At 38.8% G+C, this 26,026-nt stretch overlaps 2 protein-coding genes across 4 annotated transcripts; both read left to right on the top strand.

Annotated features, from left to right (window-relative positions):
- Positions 1 to 3,784: 3,784 nt before the first annotated feature.
- Positions 3,785 to 14,396, top strand: LOC119730969. Of its 3 annotated transcripts, none has more exons than XM_038204039.1 (9): positions 3,785 to 3,937; positions 5,106 to 5,200; positions 8,110 to 8,310; positions 8,768 to 8,827; positions 9,064 to 9,261; positions 10,059 to 10,184; positions 11,197 to 11,284; positions 11,468 to 11,518; positions 12,839 to 14,393. In XM_038204039.1, exons 2-9 carry the CDS (start codon positions 5,132 to 5,134, stop codon positions 12,919 to 12,921), a joined length of 876 nt encoding a protein of 291 aa, XP_038059967.1. In that variant the 5' UTR covers positions 3,785 to 3,937; positions 5,106 to 5,131; the 3' UTR covers positions 12,922 to 14,393. The 3 variants fall into 3 exon arrangements, with proteins under 3 accessions (XP_038059967.1, XP_038059969.1, XP_038059968.1); XM_038204040.1 differs by having other exon boundaries at positions 3,791 to 3,937; positions 5,099 to 5,200; positions 12,839 to 14,394; XM_038204041.1 differs by lacking the exon at positions 11,468 to 11,518 and having other exon boundaries at positions 12,839 to 14,396.
- Positions 14,397 to 20,739: 6,343 nt separating this feature from the next.
- On the top strand, positions 20,740 to 25,001 carry LOC119730140 (the record flags this gene model as incomplete). The annotated part of the gene is made up of 7 exons (XM_038202912.1): positions 20,740 to 20,759; positions 21,086 to 21,407; positions 21,828 to 21,887; positions 22,975 to 23,130; positions 23,516 to 23,641; positions 24,701 to 24,788; positions 24,973 to 25,001. Coding segments are annotated over exons 1-7 (801 nt in total), but the record flags the coding sequence as incomplete, so codon positions are not given.
- Between the last annotated feature and the right edge of the window lie 1,025 nt (positions 25,002 to 26,026).

A 26,026-nucleotide genomic window follows, 5' to 3' on the forward strand; every position in this document is an offset into this window, starting at 1 on the left:
ACCAATAAAGGAATCACCCTTATATAGTTTACAGGAGCATGGTAGATTTGGGCGTGTTGGGAATATTGAGTGGAAGTTTATTTGTTCTGGGTTAAGTGACTTATTGCAATGTGGCATCGGAAGGGTTAAATTTTATGTGAGACTTGGCGGAATTTGTAGTATTACGAAATAAAAAAATGGTACTTTAGTCTGTAGAACAATTTATGAGCTACGTCTTTGAATGTGACCATTAGATCCATTTGGATAATCTAGGTGATGGCTGACATTGATTTTAGGTTGTAATTCACGAACTTTGTATGAGTTTAGGCCCACAGCGTGCTCAGTGACTATCCACGTCAGTGAATCTCAGATTTGTCTATTATTCAGGATGAGTGAAAAAGAAAGTGACCTGGAGTGGTTGTTTGCCTCTTAAAAAGCAATAAAAGTTGACACACCTACGAAGCGTACATTAAACAAGCATGCCTTTTCCACTCCTTTCAACAACAAAAAATACTGAAATTGATCCGTGCCATGAGAAGTTTACAAAAAATTTTACAAACAGATTATATTTAAATCTTTTACTAAAAAAGATTATTTTTTAGCGCTGTCCATGGAATGCCCTAATGAGCTATATTGTGTTATGCGAGAACCATAGATTACACACATGCATTCAGATACAAGTGAGATTTTGATAATATTTTTCTGAAATAATGATGGTGATTTGTGTCCGTTTTCCTGGGCAAATGTTCGTTGTTTCTTAATTAAAGGCAGGTAATCGCATGTGCATACATGTTCATTGGTGGACAGCTGAATATAGGGATGTGTATAGGCCAAAAAAATACTTGTTCTCTGGTCAGCGCGCGCATCGATTTTAACCATGCGCGTCAACCTTTTTTTTCTTCAAATAAACACGGAAGCTACAACAGCACCCTCTACTGCCGCACCTCGTCAAATGTTTGTACCAAGGAGCACCAAGGAATGGGGAAAATTGCGCCAAGGCAAATGATAAAGGGCACCAAGGCAAATTATAGAGGACACCAATGTATATTGAGGACACAAAAATGCAAAATAGTACCCACCTTGTCTGTACAATTCAAGCTTGGAAAAAAAACCCACCAACCCCCCCCCCCCCAAAAAAAAAAAAAACCGAGTCGCCGCATCAATTCCGGAACTCCGGTCTGACCAGAGACCGATTATTTATTTTTTTGGGCCTTAAAATAAATTTACTTGTGACCATAGCACGCAAAATACATGTAATTTTCAATGTTACTAGTGAATAATATGTACTTAATCGCCCTATGCTTATTAAACTGAGCGAGCCATATTTTTTTTAATATGTCTCATTACATTTAGGTTTTAGCAGTCATACGTCAAGAAATAGGTCTAGAGTTAATGCAATTTATATGGCTCTATTTTCCAATACTTTTCATAAAATTGAACTTAGAATTTTGAAGAACTGATGCTTAATTTTTGTTTAAGTATAATGTACTCCGATATTTACTTAAGAGCTTTGGTATGATGGATAATTATTAAATACACTGATATTGTGCCTTTCCCGAAATTATGGCATCGGCTGATGCATTGGCTTCATCTTTTAAGCTCCGAAATACTAGACCCAGTTGGCTCGATCTGATATTCTTTGACTGCACATTCAAAGAAAGGAATATTGCTTTGTACATTTTACAGGAAGCATGATCAAATCGGTCATAATTGAGTTGATGTTTATTTGTTCACGGTCTGGATATGGCACTTTTTGCAATGTGGCATCGGAAGGGTTCAATTTATTTTTGGTGAGATTTTTTTACGGATAAACACTGAAAACGAGCAGTGCATGCCAACTTGTACCAAGAAACCAAAAGAAGGAGTGCAGTAATAATAGTTAGACAGAACATCCGCACGGGGCAAAACCTTCATTCGCGATACCTTCCATCGACAACTTTCTTTCGACAAAAAACTCTTCCAATCTGGTTCCACACATCAGCTTTCCAACAACTCAAGCAGTTCATGAGATGGAAGCCACCAAGCCACAAAAGAAAATACAAAAAAGAAATTGACCGAATTCAAAAAATATTTTAAAATTATATGGCTCCATTTTAATTTTAAAAAATAGGAAGTACATCTTATTGACTTTTAAACTGAAAAAAAATTTCACGTAATTTTCTTACTCTATTACCACGTTGTATCTACATGTATTTCAATAAAAAAAATTCACAAAACTCCGTTGTCCATGAACGTTTAGAACCTGGTTTTCGTGAGCAAGTGGTGGGGCGATTGGACACCATCTTCTTATGGGGGCGCTGTTCAGACCGGCCGATCATGGGCAATATCGGACAATAGGTGCCGCTTTTCATGGAGGCACATTTGCCGACGTTTGCTCGACATTCCAAAAAAAGAGCGCTCGTAAAAAAGGGCACTCTTTACACAATTTGTGGGTGGGGGGGGGGGGGGTAAATAACCCACATTACCCCCTTCCCCCCTCCTTCCCCCCCTCCCCGCTGACTAGGCCACTAGTATTGCCCTCGAATATGAGTACCGGAAACATACTTCAGGAAGTATTTTGGTACTATCCTAGTCGATGTTGTTTGAGATTGGCAGTGAAAAAGATCTTATTATGGCATTGGGGGGGGTTCAACTTTATGTATGACTTGCCAGAATTTGGAAGAGTGTTAAATAAAAATAGATACTCTATACCGTGCTTGGAATGAGCGGCTTCCTGGATCAACACAGACTGAGCTCAAGGGTCCGTGATTCTGCAATATCGTGGTTGTCTCCATCCAGGATCCAGAGGAGACAAGAAGATCAAAAATGTTGTCAACGACTCCATGACTTAACACGGATGGATGAGAAGGAGACAATTCCATTACGCAGGGAAGAAGTACAGCAAGAAGAAGCCTTGCGTTTTGAGCAAGTGCAGTGCGCGACACAGAAATAGGCCGCTTAGCGGTCGTAAACGGTTTTCAAGAGTAATTCTTTATGCCCCATGCATCCTTTTATCAATTGAAATTGAACGGAGCGTTTTTTTATTTCGGGTTGGGGTTGATATTGGCGGGGAAAACATATTGAAGTTGGAAAATTATTCTCATGTAATTATCTCTCGTTTAAAAGTTCGTTTTCTTCAGCGTTGTGGAATATGGAGAGTGATATTGACGCATCCCCCAAAACCCAAACAACCATTCTTTAAACGTAATTATATCGGTACCATTTCCCCTGCATATGGGTGAAATTGCTAAAATATGCAGAACCAAGTTGCGAGGGAATCATACAGTTCTCTTCTGTCAGCACACGTTCGTGCTTTGTGGCCATTTTTATTCAGTTGTGTTTGGAAAAAAAGTCAGAACGCGCAGGATTCAATACTGGGAGGGGGGGGGCTGTGAAAAGATAATAAATCTCTTAACGTGTAAATCTCTTAATCACCCCCCTCACCCCCCCCCCCCAGCAAACATGCCACAGAAATTTCGTTATTTTGCAAAAGTATTGTGTAATTTGGCATAATTTTTTTTTTTACTTTTAAAAGGTGGCACGAACGGGCTTCCGTACAATTCTGTCACTGAACAGTGACACAATAATAAACTGCTGCAAGTAGGTGACTTGTATTATACAGTCCGTGCATTTCGTGCGCATTAATATTGGTGGTGCGTCGGTAAAATGCTGACTTTAGGTTACTGGTTTTACAGTATAAATACAATGAGAGCTCAAAGACATAAGTGGTAACCAAGGCCTTTCTTTATCACTCAGCCGTGAGCGTTATGGCACTGGGAGCTATACGGACCCTGGGATGGATGATATGGGAGGCTTTTAAAGCCAATATTAGAGCAAATGCTATATTTGGAATATGACGTAATGGCGCGCAATAATAATTATTGCCTGACAAACGCAGTCGGTATGCGCTTTGTACAGTACGCCGTGCCAGGCAGTGACGACGGTGAAAGAAGCAGGAACACTCCAGCGTAATTATAAGGTAAAACGATTGCGTTTGTTTTTCATTCTGTTACAGTAGCATAAAATGCTGTCATCTTCAATCTCGTATCACATAAGGAATACAATGATGCGATAGATATTTGATAGATATTGAAACAGTAAATGAAATTACATTGAGGTAGGGTTTAAGCGAAAGGCTTTTGTGTCTGTGTGGTACTGCAGGCACTGTGCAAACTCCAACTAATGGCTATTCAGCACAGGGGGCTGACGCGGGGCAAGGAAGCTAGCATTTCTGTATACATGTAGGTCCTACTATGCAAACTAACCTATGGATACTGTGAAACGGACATAGGAAACCAAAACACAAGATAAGACAGATAGATAGGATAGGGCAATGATTGAAGAGAATCATCTAAACTATTCCAGTATAAGATGCCTGGACGATCAGCAACACTATTTTAGCCATTGATGTTCTGTTAAATTGGACGAACACATTTTCCCTAGCGCTACTTCCAGTATTATAGCATATATATATATATGACATTTAGATGTTGTTTTTTCGTCAAATAAGAATTAATACAGGGAGGGAGTAACTTATGCATGAATGTATACATGAGTTATTCCCGTGATCAGAAGTGGTATAAGTTATTGCTGTGCAATGTTACAGATTTTAATTTGGCAAACTTTGGGGCAGAGTGATCACGATAGCCAGCATTCAATATGACACGAACCGCTCGTTTAGGTAAAGTAGGTAATGCGTTACATTTAGAGAAACGTTTCGTAAACGTATTATCTGCCCAAATTCAAGATTGAGTAATTTAGATATCGTTTAAACGAATAAATAAAATTGTACTAGGAAGGCATTATTTTAAACGAGTATTATGCCAATGTTCTTGGATATATTTATTGCTTCTTTATCGATTCGATTTTTCCAAGAAAGTTTTTCATCAATGATGATATACCCAATACTTAGGTTCTTTTAATCTGAATAAGCCTTGTATTATTCAAACCCTAAGGAATAAATTGTGTGCACTTGAATTGACGATACAAAATTATATAATTTAATTTGAGGATATAAATGCATAATTTGTTTACAAAATTAAATGCGCTGATGCCACAAAGGTCATCTTTGAAATGCAAGCAAACATAGATGAACCAGACCGACAGACAAACTGATTAGTTAATTGATTGCTTAATTTAGATTACAGAGAATCCAGAGATACTTTCTGTCACGATGATGCCCGCTACTAACGCCCCACCTGCCTACGTGGCTGCGCCCCAGCCCGTCGGCCAGCAACAACTGGTAAGCCAGTCGCTCTCCCAGAACAGTTCTAGTGTAAAGGAAAATCCAATGGGGCCAATATTGTGCACTGAGTGCATTTCAGTAATTGATGGTGCTTTTTTATGTTTTATCCGGTATTTACTATATGCCGTCGCCATATTGCCTGCTTTGCACCATTCAGTACAGGCACGCTGTTGTCACGACTGGCCTTCATGTATGACTACACACGCACAAATACAGTTCAGTTTTGGTGTATGCAATGTCATGTACGTACTCGGAGCCTATAGTCATATGCTAATTTTCTTTGAGCAGGAATAAACAAATTGTGCACCTCCAGAACCTGTTGTTGGTTTTCGGTTTTTTTCTTATAGTGTTGCATTGTTGGTACACGAAATATGCTGTAGTGGTTTTGTTATACAAAATATCGCATGTTTTTTTCTATTCTCAACATCACTCCTCATAACACCCCAAATTGGTCAGTTGACTTATGGTAAAAAGAAAAAATCATCTCCCATGTGCAACGTCGGGTATGTTCTTTGACAATTTCAGGGACTATTAATGAAACACTTAAGCCGTGTTTTCCTATCCTGGAAGAGTGTTGTCCGGGCGTTGTTAATGAGGCGAACTGAAGAATGTATACAATTAAATATCCACATTATTCCCTGACCTTTTTGTTTATCGAAATAGACCCAAAAGGAAAAGGGGTCACTTATCAAGACATTTTGCAGCATGGAAATATTTGAATTGATAATTTCACACCTGGTGACGTACAAACTGTCTCTTAAAGGAAACATGCAGTCCAAAATTTTCATAACGTATTTTATTTTATATATACATTCATTTATGTGTATTAAATGTGAATTAAAAGCAGAACTGGTTCTGGTGTACGTTTAGTGTGGTAATTTGCCGTCCAAAATTGAACCCCCCCTTTTTGATTTTCGCGGCAACTCCAAATGAGGGCGCTGTTCATGACATAAACAAAGGCAGAGAAATCCAGGGCCCGTAAATGACGTCTGGGTACGAGACGGATTAGCGAAGCTACTGTGCTGTGTGTATGTGCAGCCGCCGCGTACCCGTACGTGGCATTATATGCACACGTACGAATGTGTCTACATGGGATATGTACAGTACACGTGTGGACGTGCCACGGTGCCACCGTTGTCGAATGAACACAACGACGACCGTCATGACCGTAAAAGTTCCGAAGACCGTCCTCTTCTTTCCTTAGCGAATCCAATGAAAATGGTACAGATTCGTCCGATTCGAATCAGAGTTCTAATGATTCAGACACTGACTCGATGTTTTTTTAGGGGCATGCCCAAGTTGCTGTACAGACCAGCATCAAAGCACGACGGCTCAAAGAGCGCAGAGGGCAGCGAACTCACTGGGCCCGGACCACTTTGCTCTGGTATTTACCTTCACTTTGGCTCTCCAAATGCTCCGATATTTCGGATTTACTGGAAACAAATGAAGGCTTACTCCATCCTTGGTAGTTTTGCTACACCCAGCAGCCACACACCTTGTCGGCATGGCCGAAAATCGGGTGTTATTTCTCCTTGATTCCGAACGAAACACCAGAAAAACTTTCAGTGCCGCAATGTATATGTACATGTATTATGATGCACGCCGCAATGCCGGTGCACCCGCAGCGCGGCAAGTCTCTGCCTCCGCTTGCGTCATACCCCTCGCGAAGTTTTATGTTAATGAAGCTTCCCTTTGTGGGGCGGAGTAGTTTGACCAAACATGTTCACAAATTATTTTCCCCCATTTATCTTAGAAAATAAACACCGCCATACACAAAATATTGTTAAGAACATCATCCTTTATTGATTTAAGCAAAAAAAATGCAATCAAAATTTTATTTCATGTTCCCTTTAAGGGGGTGGAGACACCTTTCATAATTTGGGGGTTAGAGGAAACTACAAGAGACAGCAACATTACTCCATACTCATGTCAATTTTGTTTTCGTCAGAAATTGGACTTGGCGGTCTAAAGCAGTAAATTACACGGCAACATTTCACATTTTATTGTTTTTATGAAGAGGAATTAGTACATATTTTTAATGAAAATGGGAATGATAAAAAATGTACAATTTTGTCCTGAAAATCAATTTTGTTTCACTATACTTAAATATAAGAATTAAAAAATCTTAATAGAAGGAAAACGAAAACAATAATAAATTTGATGTAACAATCAAATTTGAAAGTAAATTTCAGTTGCCAAATAAATATATAGCAATTTGAGATACATTTACAGATGTATAGTTACTATAAACTTATATTTCGCTGATTTCAAAACTAAAATCGACCACTTTGGGAATTTTTTGTTTTACGCCTAAAGCAATGACATGCCAACTAAAATTTCTAAGCAATAATAATGAGCTCCATAGGTTTTGTTACCTATTGTCTTTAAAAGAAAATCAAATTTTCCCTTAGATTGCTGGTTTTTTGGTCATATTCAAGATTATGATTATTCATTTTTTATGAAGAGAATTGTGACACGCTCCCAAAGGGGAACAAAAACTATATAATTTGACATGTAAATGTTTTCTTCACTCCGTTTACTATACATTGCCTGTTTCAGATGGATTTCCTCTCACTTTCATAAAAGTTGGCCCCAACCAAAATGGGGCAAGATTCTGGATTTTTTTCTCCTCATTTTGCACTTGGATGAGCTGTCAAAGTGCGAAAAAAATTGAAATTAACTGAACATTTTTTTTTGCATGCGAAGCCCCCCACTTTTAAATGTCATGGCCTCGCCCACGAAGGGTTGGAAAACATTGAATCAAGTGGTTTTGAACTTGTGGAGGCATCCATACGTGATCCTGAGAGTTTCAAAGAGTGTAACCAAAAATGCATATGGGCCCACACAAGACTACTACCCAGAAAACCACTGACATTCAACCTGAACCGTCCTGTATCATTCACTAGGTGACGTTGCAACCAGCTCCCGTTACTATCGGCACGGTGAACCCTCAGCCTCGAAGTGGGAACTGGAAGGGCATTCTATGGACAGGAATAATTCAAGTGGTTTTGGGTTCCTTGACCGTCATTCTTGGGATTGTCACTGCGACAAGATTGAACGGTTACTATGGCAGTGATATCGGAGCCCCAATTTGGTGTGGTAAATTAGTAAGTACAATGCCATTCTTGGTTCATTTTTAATCCTGTCACACACAACAAATTACCACGGGGAGGGATTTTTACTGTACCTATTTGCGCATGTCCTTATCCTTACAAACAACATGGCACATATTATGAGAAGAGTACAAATTAATTTGAAAATACCTTTTATTATTATTTTTAAAGGCAAATGTTTTAGGATTGCATTTGTTTGGGGTCACCCTGTAGTATTACGAGGCAGTGCAAATATCATCAAGTATATTGGTGGACATAGAAAAGTCGTCTGCTGTGATCAGTCGTGTCTCGCGAAGTCTCGGGCAACGGACGCAAAAGAAAACATGGCGCCCTTCGAACATCTGTTCAAGAATGATGACAAATTAGTCACGAAAAAGCGAATAAATCGCATTTTTTTACTCCTTTGATGAAATTATAATTTTTATGTGTGAATGGTTTTTTTCTTTCACAGTTCTACGTCATATCTGGAATCTTAGGCATAGTGTCTGGATGGAAGAAACATTCCGGAGTGGTAAGCTATTGTTAAGAGATTCTTACTTGGCAGTATAATGGTGTTCAGTTGTTGCTATCTTGAAGTGGGAAATCTTCAAAATGGGGAAAAACAAATGAATACTGTTCTACTATGATATTTTGCAGATATGGCCTGAATATTAACCAAGGATCACTTTAACAGACTTGGAACAATTCCACCAATGGACTGAAAATCTTTTAGAGAGATTTTGAAGGAATTGTGATTTTTCTGCACAGGCTATCGGCTACATGGTCATGTCCATCTTGGCTTGTTTGGCGACGTGCTGCGTCATTGGTTTTGGGGCTGCCAGGATGGCACTCATCAATGAATTGTGTCATCCAATTTATACGCGTTATCGTTATAGCTACAATTATGGCTATCCTGGCCAGAGCGTCTCGTACTATGACTACCCTCCTTCATTCTGTTATTTGCAGGTGAGTCAAACTTTAATCCCCTAATAATGAAAAACGTTTTCGTGTTTCTGCCTCCAGGGGTGTCTATCTTTTTTTTCATTTTCTTATTTGTTACATTTATTTATTTCTCAGCGAATTTTCCGTCGTTGCTTCAATTTCGAGGCGAGAATCAGAATGAAAATCACGTCTTCGTTTTTCTTGATTTGAAGCATTTAATAATAATAATAATAATAATAATAACAACAGGTTCTTATATAGCGCTTTTAACTAAGATCAAAGCGCTTTACATTATTATTACCCCTAATTATTGGGCCAATTAAACATACCATATACCATCTCAGCTCCCTGGGGAGTATACAGCTCGATGCTGCCTGATAGGCGCAATGAAGCTAATTCAATCACAATAACCATCACTGCCCTCATATGTACCCATTTACTCCTGGGTGGAGAGAAGCAATGAGTGACAAAGTGCCCTGCTCAAGAGCACACGCACCATGACCCCGCCAGGACTCGAACCCACGACCTGCAGCTTTACCCACAGACCACGAATCAGTGCCCTTAACTACGAGGCCAAAGCAATAAACTTTCTTTCAGTGAAAGAATCATTCAAATCGCTCGTGTACTTACGGAAACTGCGATTTGTGTTTCAATGTGTATGATGAAGTTAAACGATTTTGAAAGCTACCTAGACGGTTACAAGACGGAACGTTAGGCCTATGTACCGCAAAGATATTTAGGTTTAATATGTGTTGAATTGTGGGATACTTTTGAAGTGTGAAGGTAACTAATACATCATCTCTTGCAATGATTCTATGCAGGCGGCCATCAATGGTGTTTATGCTACACTGATACTTCTCGCCATAGTGGAGTTTGTTGTCGCCATCATTGGTGCCAGCATGACCTGTGGTCCACTCTGCAGTGGTGGATCAGCAACTCAGACAGTGGTGCGTGACAACACCAAGTTATGTCCTTGTAGATCTGCATTGCTTTTTTATCTAGATCAAGTAAAATTCAGATTTACGGGGTGTAAATTAGCTCATTGTGACTTGTCTTAGGACATGGTGCGTTGGGATTAGGTTATTAAGGACTTTTGAGACCTTGTGATTGTACGAACCGAGCATTTCATGCTTTTGAGGTAAACTCCAGTTTAAATTCACCTGATAATCTATAGTGGGCTCATTTCTGACGTATGTTTCGCGGCATAGATGTATCACAAGTATGGCAGTTATTATTGCATATGGCAATAGAAGCCTACCTTTCATTCTTTGATTGGCTTTCTTTCGAAAGCACTTCTGACAAAAACAATCTACAGGATGAGTAAAAAAAAGGAGACCCAAATGGTGCTCCCATTTTTTTCAAAAGACGTTCTGCATGTAGTGCTTTCCAGATCAACGATGTAATAGCCCGATTAATAAACTTTCTTTCAGTGAAAGAATCATTGAAATCGCTAGTGTACTTTTCAATTATGGAATTTTGAACACAAACACCATTTCAACCTTGTCCATGGATCACATTAAGGTACATTATCTAGGCAAGAGCTGGCAAGCGCTACATGCAGTACTTTTTTTTTTAAATAGGGGGCCACCATTTGGGTTTCCCTTTTTTTTTTTTTTTTAACTCTCCTTGTAGTTATTGTCCGTTTCATGCCCTGAACTACCACTGAAGCTAGTAGACGAAATTATGAAAGGATAAATAGGCCTATATGTTACAGCGCGAAAACAAATACTCGGGAAAATAAAGCGAATGCCTTTTAGACCTGAATTTGCACATTATGGTTACACTGAGGTGTCGGGGAGTTTCGGAGGAGAGGTCGATGTAAAAAGAAAAACACATTCAGATTTGGGATGAACGACAATTACACGTACGATAGCAAGGTGGTAGGTATTTAATTAGAGGATGATGTTTTTGAGAGGAAAAAACCACGCAAATGAAGTATAATTGTTCTCATAATGACAGATCCACTACCAAGCTCAACCACACATGGTGATTGCCACACAGCCCCAGGGACCGGCCTTCTACAACATTGCTGGTCAGCCACAAGTTGGTAAGAGACGTCTTAAAAAAAATTATTTTAAGCTATAGTAATGATCAGATAGAAAAATCCCAGGCTTATGGTCTCTCCGATGCAGTCTCTTGATTCATATAATATGTTCCCCCGTTAGTGTATGTGTATATATAAAGTATACCACCCTTCTTTAGTCGCCCATTTTTCCTTGTTCTTGTTTAGCCTACCCAGCCCAGCAGGGACAGTATCCGCAAGCTCAAGCGCCCCCAACCGGTGAGTAATGGTACCAAAAACTTATTAAATAGGTCATCGATGAACTTTGACCTGAAGGCATGTTACCTAGGGGTTGATACAGAATTTAAGTCTTGACTTATTCATGTTAAGCTGCATGTGGATGTACATTAAGTCTTAGCAATATGCCTACCTTATGTGCAGTGGCGTAGCCAGGAATATTTCAGTAGGGGGGGGGGGGGCGCTGGGGGGGGGGGCTGGAACATTTCATGGGGGGGGGGGGGCGCGTCATATAGGGGCGTCAATTGCTTCTCAAAAGTGGGGGGGGGACATACCTTGATCAGAACTGATGCGCGCGAAGCCCTTTGTGTGGGGGTTCGGGGCCCGCTTAAGGGCCCCGAAAAAAAGATGGTTTCTAAATGTTTTGTGGTGTGATCTGAAGCAATTTCTTACCACTTTCCTCCATGCTTTAACTAATATTTTCTTAGCAAAAGATAACTATTTGAACATCGATTTCGAGGTTGGAGTCTTGGATCAGTTATCGGTATTCTGAGCTATAGGCGTGGGGTTCGGGGCCCGCTTAACGGCCCCGAAAAAAATTGGATTCTCGATGCTCTGCGATGTGATCTGAGGCAATTTCTTACCACTTTAACCAATAACTATCTTCGCACAAAAGATACTAATTTAAACATAATTTTCGAGGTTTTCTCAGCTTAAGGCATAAGAAAAATTTTTGAACATTGTTTACGAGGTTGGAGTCATTGAATCAGCTACCAGAATTCTGAGCTATAGGCGTGGGGTTCGGGGCCCGCTAAAGGGCCCCGGAAAATTTTGGATTCCAAATGCTCTGTGGTGCTATTTGAGGCAATTTCTGATCACTTTAACCAATATTTTCTAAGCAAAAGATACATTGTAGTAGGGCCCTGTCGATGAGACACGAGTTCAAAAAGGGGGGACATTTGATATTGTGTCCCCCATGTATCCCTCAAAAAGTGTGTGTGGGGGGGGGAACCAGTCCCCCTGTCCCCCTGTCCCCCCAGGATTGACGCCCATGGCTTCATGTAGATCACTGATAATTTTTTTAGAAACTCAAAATCTCAGTGGGGGGGGGGGGGGGCTACTTGGGGGCAACAAGGTATTATGGGGGGCGGTCGCCACCCAAGCCCCCCCCCCCCCCCCCGCCACTGCTTATGTGTCAATAAAGAGATATTGCAGACGTTTAAATTTCATACAATGAATGAAGAAAAGTGTACTCGGAGATTTCCTAAAAAGCTGTTGTTACATAACGGAGAATGTATACGCTGTCTTATCCTTAAAACCGCATTCGGCCATTTTCCCTTTTTTTTTGGTTTGAATGTATAGCCTACCCAGCCCAGCAGGGGCAGTATCCGCAGGCTCAAGCGCCCCCCACCGGTGAACAACAGTACCAAGAACTCGTTGAATAGGTCATCGATGATCTTTGAACTGATAGAATCACGATATCTGGAGTTAAAAGAAAAATTAAATTCTTGATTATTCATGTTAAGCTGTATCTGGATGTAAATAAGGTTTTAGCCGTACATGCTGTGGGTCAACAAATAGATTTAGAGGCAATGATATAATGTTGTCCTGCTTTTATTTAGAATAATTCAAATGTTGAAAGTTGGAGAACTGACGATTATATTTTTTTATTAATGAAGAAAGCATAAAGTACTCAGATATTCACTGAAGAGCTGTTGTTCCATAAAGGATGATGTATATTTTTACACAGACTAAAATTGAAATATTTCCCGAAATCACGGCATCGGATACAGACATTGGCTTAATTTGTTGAACTCCCAAGCACTGTAGGGATTTTGGCATCATCGGATTTTGTTGCCACATATTCAAAGACGTACAACAATGAAAGGCAAAGCCAGGTTTGACACTTAACCAAAAAAGGAATCACCCTAATACATTTTACATGGGCAAGATAAAATCCCGCGTATTGGGACTATTGAGTTGAAGTTTTTTTTCTGGTTATGGAACTTACTATGCAATGTGGCATCGGAAGGGTTCACTTTTATGTGAGACTTGGCGTAATTTGTATTATTTCGAAATAAAAATATGGTACTCTAGTCTGTACAACACATAATGAGCTACTCCTTCGATTGTGATCATTAGATCCAGTTGTTAATCTAGGTGAGGGCTGATGTAGATTTTAGGTTGTAATTTAACTTTGTGTGAGTTAAGGCCCACAGCGTGCTCAGTCACTATCCACGTCAGTGACTCTCAGATTTGTCTATTATACAGGATGAGTGAAAAAGAAAGTGACCTGGAGAAGTTGTTTGCCTCTTTAAAAGCAATAAAAGTTGACACACCAACAAAGCGTACATTATAAACAAGCATGCTTTTTCCACTCATTTTAATAAAAAAAAATGAAACTGATCCATGCCATGAAAAGTTTACAAAACTTTTAACATACAAATTTTATTTTAATTTTTTACTAAAAGATTTTTTTTTTTAGCGCTGTCCATGGAATGCCCTAGGAAGCTATATTGTGTTATGTGATAACCACAGATTACACTCATGCATTCAGTTACAAGTGAGATTTTGATAATATTTTTTTGAAATAATGATGGTGATTTTTGTCCGTTTTCCTGGGTAAATGTTCATTCATTCTTAAATGCAGGAAAACGCATGTACAAACATGTTTATTTGTTTACAGCTGAATTTTTGGATGTGTGTATTAAAATATATTAGCTTGTGAAAATAGCGCGCAAAATACCTGACATTTTAAATGTTACCAGTAAATAAGATGTACTTAATCGCCCTATGTTTATTAAACTGAGCGAGCCACATATTTTTGTTTAATATATCTTATTACATTTACGTTTTAGCAGTCGATCATGCGCCAGAAATAGGTTTAGATTTAATTCAATTTGTATGGCTCCATTTTTCACTACTTTTCATAAAATTACACTAAGGAATGTTGGAGAACTGATGCTTAATTCTTTATAAAAGTATAATGTACTCAGATATTTACTTTTGTATGATGGATAATGTATAAATATAAGGATATTGTGCCTTTCCCGAAATCTTGGCATCGGCTGATGCATTGGCTTCATGTTTTGAGCTCCTAAATACTAGACTCAGTTGGCTCGATCTGATATTCTTTGACCGCACATTCAAAGAAAGGAATTATAGCCTTGTACATTTTACAGGGGCCGTGTTCAAATCAATCATATGTGGAATATTGAGTTGATGTTTATTTGTTCACGGTCTGGATATGCCACTTATTGCAATGTGGCAACGGCAGTGTTCAATTTATGTTTGGTGAGATTTTTTTTATGGATAAACACTGAAGAAAAAAAACGAGCAGTGCCCACTTGTACGAAGGAACCAAAAGAAGGAGTGCAGTAATGATAGTTATACAGAACATTCGTACGGGGCAGAACCTTTATTATGTTTTGCTTGGGGTATGCTGCTAAGTTGCATTGATTTCATTTTTGTGATGCCTTTTGTATCATAAACTCCTTTAGTCTTCCGAAACCATATTTCAGGGAAAGGGTTTTAAAACTGTAAAATCAGCACATCACATGCGTTTTTATTATTCCATATATTTCCTTTTCTATCGCAAAGTTCGTTTTGCAGACCTTTATGGTAGGTCGAAAATATAAAGAATGTTTTGATTCTGATCGCCGCGGTCCTCAATTGAGGTCAATAAAGAAATTCCAATGTCTTGAATTTGCATTTGATTTTTGTTCTTGCACCGTTATAGTAGTTGTGAAGAGTTTTCGTCCTGCCTTGATGCTAGTATTTCCAAAGTGTATACATGGGTTACATATTCAGTACTGAGAGAAAGAGCAATTCAGATTCGAGAGTAAACACTTTATTCACACAATTCCAACATGGCGCGGCCCACTCTTTTCGACTCCAGCGGGCGCTGTGTAAATAGACTGTGAACACAACACTCGACTATACTATTGGATCCACGAAACCCTCACGTGTTCTGTGCAGTCTTTTTTTATATTTAATTTATTTAATTTATTTATATTTAAATATTACATTATCCTTATGAAAATATTTACAAACGTAGCATAACGTTCACATTAAAAATAAATGTTGCAAAATGTGCCAAAAGTGTGACCGCATTAGCGGTCTCCATTTGTATGTCAGCATAAAAATGGAGACCGCAAACGTCAAAATTGAGTGGGAGGCTGGATGTTGGAACGGAGTTGAAACTGTTGATTGAGCAACTCCAGACGGAGAAGGTCCAAATGCAATTGCAGATAAACTCACTGAAGAGGAAAAGAGCGCGATGACTTCCATTGACAACTTTCTTTCGACAAATCCGGTTCCACACATCAGCTTTCCAACAACTCGAGCAATTCATGAGATGGAAGCCACCGAGCCGCAATACAGGATGGTTTTAAAAGAAATAAACCGAATTCTTAAAATTATGTGGCTCCATTTTGATAAAAAAAAATAGGGATAAAGTACATCTTATTGATTTTTAACTGTGAAAGAATTTCGCGTAATTTTCTTACTCTATGACTGGCGTTTTATCTACATGTATTTCAATAAAAAGATCACAAAACTCGGCTGTCCATGGACGTTCAGATCCCGGTTTTCGTGGGAAAGTGGTGGGTGATTGGACATCATCTTCTGATGGGGGCGCTGTTCAAACCGGCTGATCATGGGCAATATCGGACAATAGGTGCCGTTTTTCATGGCGGCACATTTGCCGACGTTTGCGCGATTTTCAAAAAACGGGTGCTCGTTAAAAGAGCTAGGCCACTAGTATTGCCCTCGAATATGAGTACCGGAAACATACTTCAGGAAGCATTTTGGTACAAGTCGATGTTGTTTGAGATTGGCAGTGAAAAAGATCTTATTATGGTATTGGAGGGGTTCAACTTTATGTATGACTTGCCAGAATTTGGAATAGTGTTAAATAAAAACTGATACTCTATACCGTGCTAGGAATGAGCGGCTTCCTTGAATTTGACCCCCATAAGATCCATGGGCGGCTTCCGTAGGACTTTTTTTCCAACAAAAACTCTGTGAGATTCCATCCCCTCTCTGCGAAAATTTGGTTGCAGATTAAGCTGATATGTCTGGTTGACCCCTCTCCTATAATACTGACTTAAGCAGGGCGGGCGTTCTTTGCATAGCGATCGATCTACGTTATAGAAAAGACAAAACTTACCATCAATTTGCAACACTTTACTTAAATTTAACATTGTTAATGTTTTCGAATAGTTTGTGCTTTAGGATATAATTCGAGTCACTTTTCTTTTAATACCAGTTCAGATCGTGCCAGCAAAGTATCGACGCCAATGACTAATCTCATATGTCTATTATTTGTACACATGTCTACTCACTTTGGTTTTGCTAATGTGTCCATGAGCGAATGATAGTATGTTCCGAGGTAAAGCGGATTATGGACCAGAATAATCCACTTTTTGGACGGGGGATGGGCCACATTGTTTGTGCCAAGCAAAAACAAAATGCTTATTATCACCCCCATGCAATAAACTCGGAGATAGAACTTCTAAAACGGTCAATCAATAAGACAAAGCTTGTTAGGCCTATTTAGATTGGTTTCAGAGGAGATAGACGGACGGACTACAGGATTCGTTTACCGTGCTAAAATGAAGATGCTTTCCATGATTCGGATGCTTTTTCAACGATCCGAATTACTTTCGGCCATTTCAGTTAATATTGATTTGAGGAACCAACAATATACCTTTATATATTGTATAAACAAATTAAGCATCATTAAAAAAAAAATGTATGGATGCCTGGTCATTCTATTTAGTGCATCTCAACCCAACAGGAGTTGTGAGCTGTTCCTGCACATATAAAAGAATTACACGGAACAAAACAGAAACCTTGCAGGTAGGTGACTTGTATTATACAGTCCGTGCATTTCGTGCGCATTGATATTGGTGGTGCGTCGGTAAAGTGCTGACTTTAGGTTACTGGTTTTACAGTATGAATCCAATGAGAGCTCAAAGACATTTGTGGCAACCACGGCCTTTCTTTATCACTCGGCCGTTTCATACCAGCGCTATGGCGCTGGGAGCTATACGGACCCTGGGATGGATGATAATGGGAGGCTATTCCAGCCAATATTAGAGCAAATGCTATATTTGGAATATGACGTAACGGCGCGCAATTATAATTATTGCCAGAGAAACCCAGTCGATATGCGCTGTGTACAGTACGCCGTGCCAGGCAGTGACGACGGTAGAGAAAACAGGAACACTCCAGCGCAAGGTAAAACGACTGGTTTTCTTTCCGTAACATTCAATGTTGGCACTCATTACAATTTGTACGATCACGTAGAAGTACATAAGGAACACAATGATATGATATTTGATAGACACTGTGTACACAGCGATTTAACAATATAGCAGCAAATGAAATTACAATGAGGTATAAGGTTTAACCGAAAGGCTTTGTGACTGTAAGGTACTGCATGTACAAGTGCAAATTCCATCTAGTGGATGTCCAGCACAGGGCGCTGAGGCGGAGCAAAGAAGCAAGCATTTCTGTGTATGTTCTAATATACTATGCAAACTAACCTATAGAAACTGAGACAAATATAGGTTTCAAGATACTGTGAAATGGACATATAGGACAAACAAAGCACAAGATAAGACAGACAAGTACGTGTGAGACGAGACATTTTTTACAAAGATAGGTAGATATGGCAATGAGAATCATCTAAATTATTCCAGTGTAAAAGTTGCCTCGACGAACAACACTATTTAGCCATTGAACACGTTCTGTTAAATTGGACGAACGCATTTTCCATAGCGCTACTTCCAGTACTACAGCCTATACATGAAATTTATGTGGGTTTTTTTCACGTCAAACAAGAATTAATACAGGGAGGGAGTAAATTATGCATGAATGTATACATGAGTTATTCCCGTGATCAGAAGTGCTATTAGTCATTATAATGTCATAGATTTTAATTTAGCAAACATTGGAGCACAGTGATCACGATAGCCAGAATTCAAAATGACACGAACCGCCCGTTTAGGTAAAGTAAGTAATGTGTTACATTAGAGAAACGTCTCGTAAATGTATTCATTGCCCCGATTCAAGATGAAGTAATTTAAATATCGTAAAACGAACAAAATAAAATTGTACTCTGGAGGTACTATTTTAAACTGGTATTATGCCAATGTTCTTGGATATTTTTTGTTGCTTCTTCATCAATATTTTTTTTTTCGGAGTACCTTTTTCACCTATGGTAATACTCTTTAAATCTGAATTAGCCTTGTATTATTAAAAATCAAAGGAACAAACTGTGTGTACTTGAATTGATAGATACACAATTATATAATTTAATTTGAGGACATCAATACATATTTTGTATGAAATGTATAGCTGTCACAGATGTCATCTTTGAAATGCGAGCAAACATAGATGAACCAGACCGACAGACAATTAACTGATTGATTAATTGATTGATTGATTGAATTACAGAGAATCCAGAGATACTTTCTGTCACGGTGATGGCCACTACTAACGCCCTTCCGTCCCACGTGGCTGCGCCTCAGCCCGTCGGCCAGCAACAACTGGTAAGCCAGTCAACTCTTCCGGAATATAACAGTTCAGAATAATTATTGTGTAAAGGAAAATCAAATAGGGCCCCGATATTGTGCACTGTTGCATATCAGTATTATATTAATTACTATAAGCCATCACTTATTTTAAGATAATTATAAGAATGACATTGATGGTGCTTTTATGTTATATATGCGGTATTCACTACGCCGTCGCCATATTGCCTGCTTTGTACCATTCATTACAGGCAAGCTGTACACGCCGCTGGTCTTCGTACATGAGTACACGCGCACAATAATTATACAGTCCGCTTTTTGTGTTTGCAATGTCATGTACGTACACGGACCTTATTCATGTGCTAATTTTGGCATGAGAACAATTATATCTACCTCAAAGACATGGTGTGTGTCGTGTTGCGCGAGTGTATTAATGAACACATTGACTTAGTTCACTGTTGTTGTTTTTTGTTAGGGTTGCATTGTACCTACACGAAATATTTGTTATACAAACTATCACGTGTTTTTTTTTATTCTCAACATCACTCTTAACAAACCCCAAATTGGTCAGTTGACTTATGGTAAAAATATTTAAAAAAATCATCTCCCATATGCAATGTCTGGTATATTCTTTGACAATTTCAATACCCACATTTTTCTCTGACCTTTTTGTGGGCGGGGCGTTCGTTTGGAAAATGTATCGAAATAAACAAAAAAGGGAAAGGGGGCACTTATGAAGACATTTTGCAGCAGGGGAAATATTTGAATTTATAATTTAATACCGGAAATACAATTTTAGACAAACTGTCTCTTAATTAAGGCGGAGACACTTTTCATAATTTGGGGATTAGAGGAAATGAATTTACAAGATACTGCACCATTACTCCATACTCATGTCAATTTTTTTTTCTTCTGAATTTTGACTTGGCGGTCTAAAGCAGTAAATTATACGGCAACATTTCAAATTTTATTTCGTTTCTATGTTGAGGAATTAGTGCATATATTTTTTTAATGAAAATGGAGAATGATAGAATTTTGTTTCACTTAACTTAAATATAATAATTTAAAAAAAATCTTAAGAAAAGGAAAAAGAAAAAAACTTGATGTAACAATCAAAATCGAATGTAAATTTCAGTTGCCAAATAAACATATATAGTACTATAAACTTATATTTCGCTGATTTTAAACCTAAAACCCCCATAAATTTGGGCTTTTATATGAAATCACTCTCTTCTTATACCACTTTTGGAAATTTTTGTTTTACGCCTAAAGCAATGACATACCAACTAAAATTTCTATAAAGAAATAATAATGAGCTCCAAATGTTTTGTTATTTAATGTCTTTAAAAAAAAGTGAAATTTGCGGTTAGATTGCTGGGTTTTTGGTCATATTCAAGATTATGATTATATTCATTTTTTTATAAAGAAAATTGTGACACGCTCGCAAAGGGAAACAAAAACTTTATGATATATAATAAACTTTATGATATGAAATATTTTCTTCCCTCCGTTCACTATTGCCTGTTTTAGCTGGATTTCCTCTCACTTTTATAAAAGTTGGCCCCAACCCAAATAAGGCAAAATTCTGGAAATTTTGTTCTCGCTATTTTGCACTTCGGTGAGCGTTATTTTGCACTTGGGTGAGCTGTTGAAAAGCGAAAAGGGAAATTGAAATTATCTAAACATTTGTTTTTGCATGCGAAGCCCCCACTTTTAAATGTAATGGCCTCGCCCATGAAAGGGTAAGAAAACATTGAATCAAGTGGTTTTGAACTTGTGGAGGCATCCATACGTGATCCCGAGAGTTTGAAAGAGTGTACCGAAAAATACATATGGGCCCACACAAGACCAATGAGTCATACCCAAAAAACCATTGACACTCAACCTGAACCGTCCAGCTGAGGGCCCCATTTCATAGCGCTGCTTAACAGTAAGCAAAAAAGTTGTGCTTACTATAGCAGAAAATCATGCTGCTGCTTGAGCACTATTTCATGCTAACGGTTGCACGCGCATGGAGCTTTCTATTGTTATGTCACTGATTTAAGCAAAGTGTTCTTTTGGGGTTAAGCGTGATTTTGCTGTGCTTACTGCTTAACGGTCCCTATGAAATAGATGGGGGCTCGAAAAGCACAAAGTCGGCTGTTAAGCAGCGCTATGAAATTGGGCCCTGTATCATTCACCAGGTGTCGGTGCAACCCGCTGCCGGCGTTACTTTCGGCACGGCCAACCCACAGCCTCGAAGTGGTAACTGGAAGGGTATTCTGTGGACAGGAGTAATTCAAGTGGTTTTGGGTTCCTTGACCGTCATTTTTGGGATTGTCACCGTGACTGCATTTGGCCAGTTCTACTATATCAGTGACAACGGATCTCCAATTTGGTGTGGTATATTAGTAAGTACAATTTTCACCCTCATTCCATGCTATTCTTTGTTTATTGACAGTACTGATTCGTTTGTTTCTTTGTTTCTTTGTTTCTTGTGTAGGTTTTGATGCCTATTATGATCGTACTTTTAAACAGAGGCTTATGTGGAGAGCAGGGAAAGAATTTTGCGGAATATTTCTCATTAAAAAAACCGAAAAGTTGTTTACATGCACGAGGTTGACGGTGGGGTTACGTTGTACGTGTTATACATTGATACGTTTATGTTGTACAACAGACACTTCCGTTGTATCTGCATCGGAGGCTATAAAGTGTCCAATATTTTGCCAAATGAACATTTTGGCTGTATTCGTATACATCTGTTGCACACGTGTGGACGCCAAATGAATCCTCTAGCCCTTCCTAAATCTCAGCAATGCTTTTTTGTACAGTTCTACGTCGTCGCTGGAATCTTGGGCATAGTGTCTGGATGGAAGAAGAATTCCGGAGTGGTAAGCCATTGTCAAGGGTTTCTTACTCGGCAGTAGGATCTACCACTATCAAGTAGGATCTACCACTATCAAACCTTCACCTTTCATCAAAAACCTTGGTGTGGTTTTTGACTTTACTATGTCTATGTCACAACATGTCACAACAATATGCAGATCTGTCAACTTTCATCTACGCAATATAAATCGTATTTGGAAGTTCATCGATCAGAACACTTGTCACCATGCAGTACTTTCGCTAATCACATCTCGCCTTGACTACTGCAATTCTCTTTTATACGGCATAAGTCAAGGAAACAGAAACAGGTTACAAAAACCTCAGAACTGTGCAGCCAGACTTATTCTCTGTGAAAGCCGCTCAACTGAGGCCTCACCGCTCCTGCATCAATTACATTGGCTGCCGATTGAATCACGTATTCCTTTCAAATTAATTCTATACGTTTACAAAACATAACACTGTCTGGCTCCTTCCTACCTGACTGATTTACTCTCTTTGTATCAATCAGGTAGGGCGGGGCTTAGGTCTTCAACAGACACTTCCCGATTACATGTTCCTATTAACACTAAAACCACAGGTGACAAAGCTTTCTCGATTGCTGGCCCCAGGGAGTGGAACGAGATCCTTCAACACATCCGACTTGCATCGTCCATCATCACCTTCAAGAAATCGCTCAAAACACATCTGTTTCTTTAATCAATTCACCTTCATCTTTACCTCTCATTATCCCCTGGTTCCCTTGAGTCATTCTTAAATTAAGTTTTTTGTTTTGTTTTTGTTTTTGCCTTGTTTATTTGTAGATTTGTAGTTTTGTAGTTTTGTACAGCGCTTTGATCTTTGTTAAAAGCGCTTTATAAATGCTCCATTTATTATTTATTATTATAGTATAATGGTGTTCAGTTGTTGCTACCTTGAAGTGGGAAATCTTCAAAATGGGAAAAAGTATAGACAATGAATACAGTCCTGTGATATTTCGCAGATATAAGGCCTGAATATTAACATATGACCACTTTAATGGACTTGGACCAATTCCACCAATGGACAGAAAATCTTTTAGAAAGATTGTGAAGGAGTTGTGATTTTTCTGCACAGGCTGTCGGCTACATGGTCATGTCCATCTTGGCTTGTTTGGCGACGTGCTGCGTCATTGGTTTTGGGGCTGCCAGGATGTCAGCCATCAATCAAGTCTGTCATCCAATTTATACGCGTTATCGTTATAGCTACAATACTTCATTCTGTTATTTGCAGGTGAGTCGAACTTTAATCCCCTGACAATGAAAACGTTTTCGTGTTTCTGCCTCCAGGGCTGTGTATTTTTGTAATGGTCTTATTTGTTACATTTGTTTATTTCTCAGCGAATTTGCCGTTGTTGCTTTACTTTTGAGGCGCTATATTAATGAGAATCACGTCTCCGCTTTTCTTGATTTGAAGTATTTCCAAACTGCGATTTGTGTTTCAATGTGTATGATGAAGTTAAACGATTTTGAAAGCTACCTAGACGTTTACAAGACGGAACGTTAGGCATACGTACCGCAAAGATATTTAGGTTTAATATGTGTTGAATTGTGGGATGCCTTTGAAGTGTGAAGGTATTAAACTGAAACATTATATCTCTTGCAATGATTCTATGCAGGCGGCCATCAATGGTGTTTATGCTATACTGATACTTCTCGCCTTGGTGGAGTTTGTTGTCGCCATCGTTGGTGCCAGCATGACCTGTGGTCCCCTCTGCAGTGGTGGATCAGCAACTCGGACTGTGGTACGTGACAACACCAAGCTATGTCCTTGTAGATCTGCATTGATTTTTAAAAATCTAGATCAAGTAAAAATTCAGTTTTACGGGGTGTAAATTAGCTCATTGTGACTTGTCTTAGGACATGGTGTGTTGGGATTAGGTTATTAAGGACTTTTGAGACCTTGTGTTGTATGACCCGAGCATTTCATGCTTTTGAGGTAAACTCCAGTTAAAATTCACCTGATAATCTATAGTGGGCTCATTTCTAACGTATGTATCGCGGCATACATGTATCACAAGTATGGCAGTTATTATCGCATATGGCCATATAGGCCTACCTTTCATCCTTTGATTGGCTTTCTTTCGCAAGCACTTCTGACAAAACAATCTACAGGGTGAGTAAAAAAAAAGGAAACCCGTATGGTGCTCCCATTTTTTTTTTCAAATGATGTTCTGCATGTAGCGCTTTCCAGATCTACGATATAAAAGCCCGATTAATAAACTTTCTTTCAGTGAAAGAATCATTCCAATCGCTCTCGTACTTTTCAAGTTTTGAAATTTGAACACAAACACCATTTCAACTTTGTCCACGGATCACATTAAGGTACATGATCTAGGCAAGAGCTGGCAAGCGCTACATGCAGTACTTTTTTTTTTTTTTTTTTTTTTTTTAAATAGGGGCCACCATTTGGGTTTCCTTATTTTTGACTCTCCATGTAGTTATTGTCTGTTTCATGCCCTGACTACCACTGAAGCTAGTAGACGAAATTATGAAAGGATAAATAGGCCTATATGTTACAGCGCGGAAGCACTTAATACTCGGGAAAATAAAGCGAATGCCTTTTAGACCTATATTTGCTCAGAGATCATAATAATTCGACCACTTAAAATGTTAACATTATGGTAACACTTAGGTGTCAGGGATTTTAAGAGGAGAAGTCGATGTAAAAAGAAAAACACATTCAGATTCTGGATGAACGACAATTACACGTACGATAGCAAAGTGGGAGGTATTTAATTACAATATGTATTTGAGAGGAAAAAAACCACGCAAATGAAGTATTATTGTTCTCATAATGACAGATCCAATACCAAGCTCAACCACACATGGGGGTTGCCACACAGCCCCAGGGACCAGCCTTCTACAACATTGCTGGTCAGCCACAAGTTGGTAAGAGACGGCTTAAATATTATTTTAAGCTATAGTAATGATCAGATAGAAAAATCCCATGCTTATGGTCTCTCCTATGCAGCCTCTTGATTCATATAATGTGTTCCCCCTTTAGTGCATGTGTATATATATATATAGTATACCACCCTTCTTTAGTCGCCCATTTCCCCTTGTTCTTGTTTAGCCTACCCAGCGCAGCAGGGGCAGTATCCGCAAGCTATAGCGCCCCCAACCGGTGAGTAATGGTTCCAAGAACTCATTAAATGACTCATTTGACCTAAAGGCATGATATCTAAGGCTTGAAACAGGATTTAAGTCTTGACTTATTCATGTTAAGCTGCATGTGGATTAGGTCTTAGCAATATGCCTACCTTATGTGTCAATAAAGAGATGTTGTAGACGTTTAAATTTCATACAGTGAATGAAGAAAAGTGTACTCAGATATTTCCTCAAAAGCTGTGGTTACATAACGGAGAATGTATGCACTGTCTTATCCTTAAACTCTATTTGGCCATTTTCCCTTGTTTATTTTTGTTTGAATTTATAGCCTACCGAGCCCAGAAGGGGCAGTATCCGCAGGCTCAAGCACCCCCCACCGGTGAGCAACAGTACCAAGAACTCGTTAAATAGGTCACCTGATGGACACATGATATCTGGAGTTGAAGGCAGAATTAAATTCTTGATTTGTTCATGTTAAAGGGAAGATACAACATTTGCAAACATCGAAAAATAAAGCTATCGAGTTTTTACGAAATACCTTACTAGGATGTTGGTAAATGACAGTCTAGAGCATCCTGTAAAAGTATTGCACCTGGTGTGAAGTCATTTTCAAGAAAATGGTATTTTTGTATACATTGGAAAACCTAACTATTTTTCAACTACTGCTGCAACTTTACACTTTTTTTCAGTCCAAATTTTGTTTGCTAATGGTTACATGTTCATGAACGGATGCAGGCCAGCTAGACTGGTCCGCTAACCTTACAATTTTCTGGCATCTATGAATTGATCCATTTTATCTTTAGTGGAGTCAAGGAACCAGACTACTTGAACATTTTTGTTTTTCTTGGTTTTTCCAGCATTTTCGAACACAAAACTTCAAATATGTCAGTGTAACAATATTTGATCTATTATACTAACCCCTCAAATAGTTCATTTCTGGAAATTACAGCAAAAGCCAATGATGTACATTCCCTTTAAGCTGTATCTGGATGTACATTAGATTTAAGCCGTACATGCTG

This window comes from Patiria miniata, unplaced genomic scaffold (genome assembly GCF_015706575.1).
Source record: "Patiria miniata isolate m_02_andy unplaced genomic scaffold, ASM1570657v1 HiC_scaffold_22, whole genome shotgun sequence".
NCBI classification, from domain to species: Eukaryota; Metazoa; Echinodermata; class Asteroidea; order Valvatida; family Asterinidae; genus Patiria; species Patiria miniata.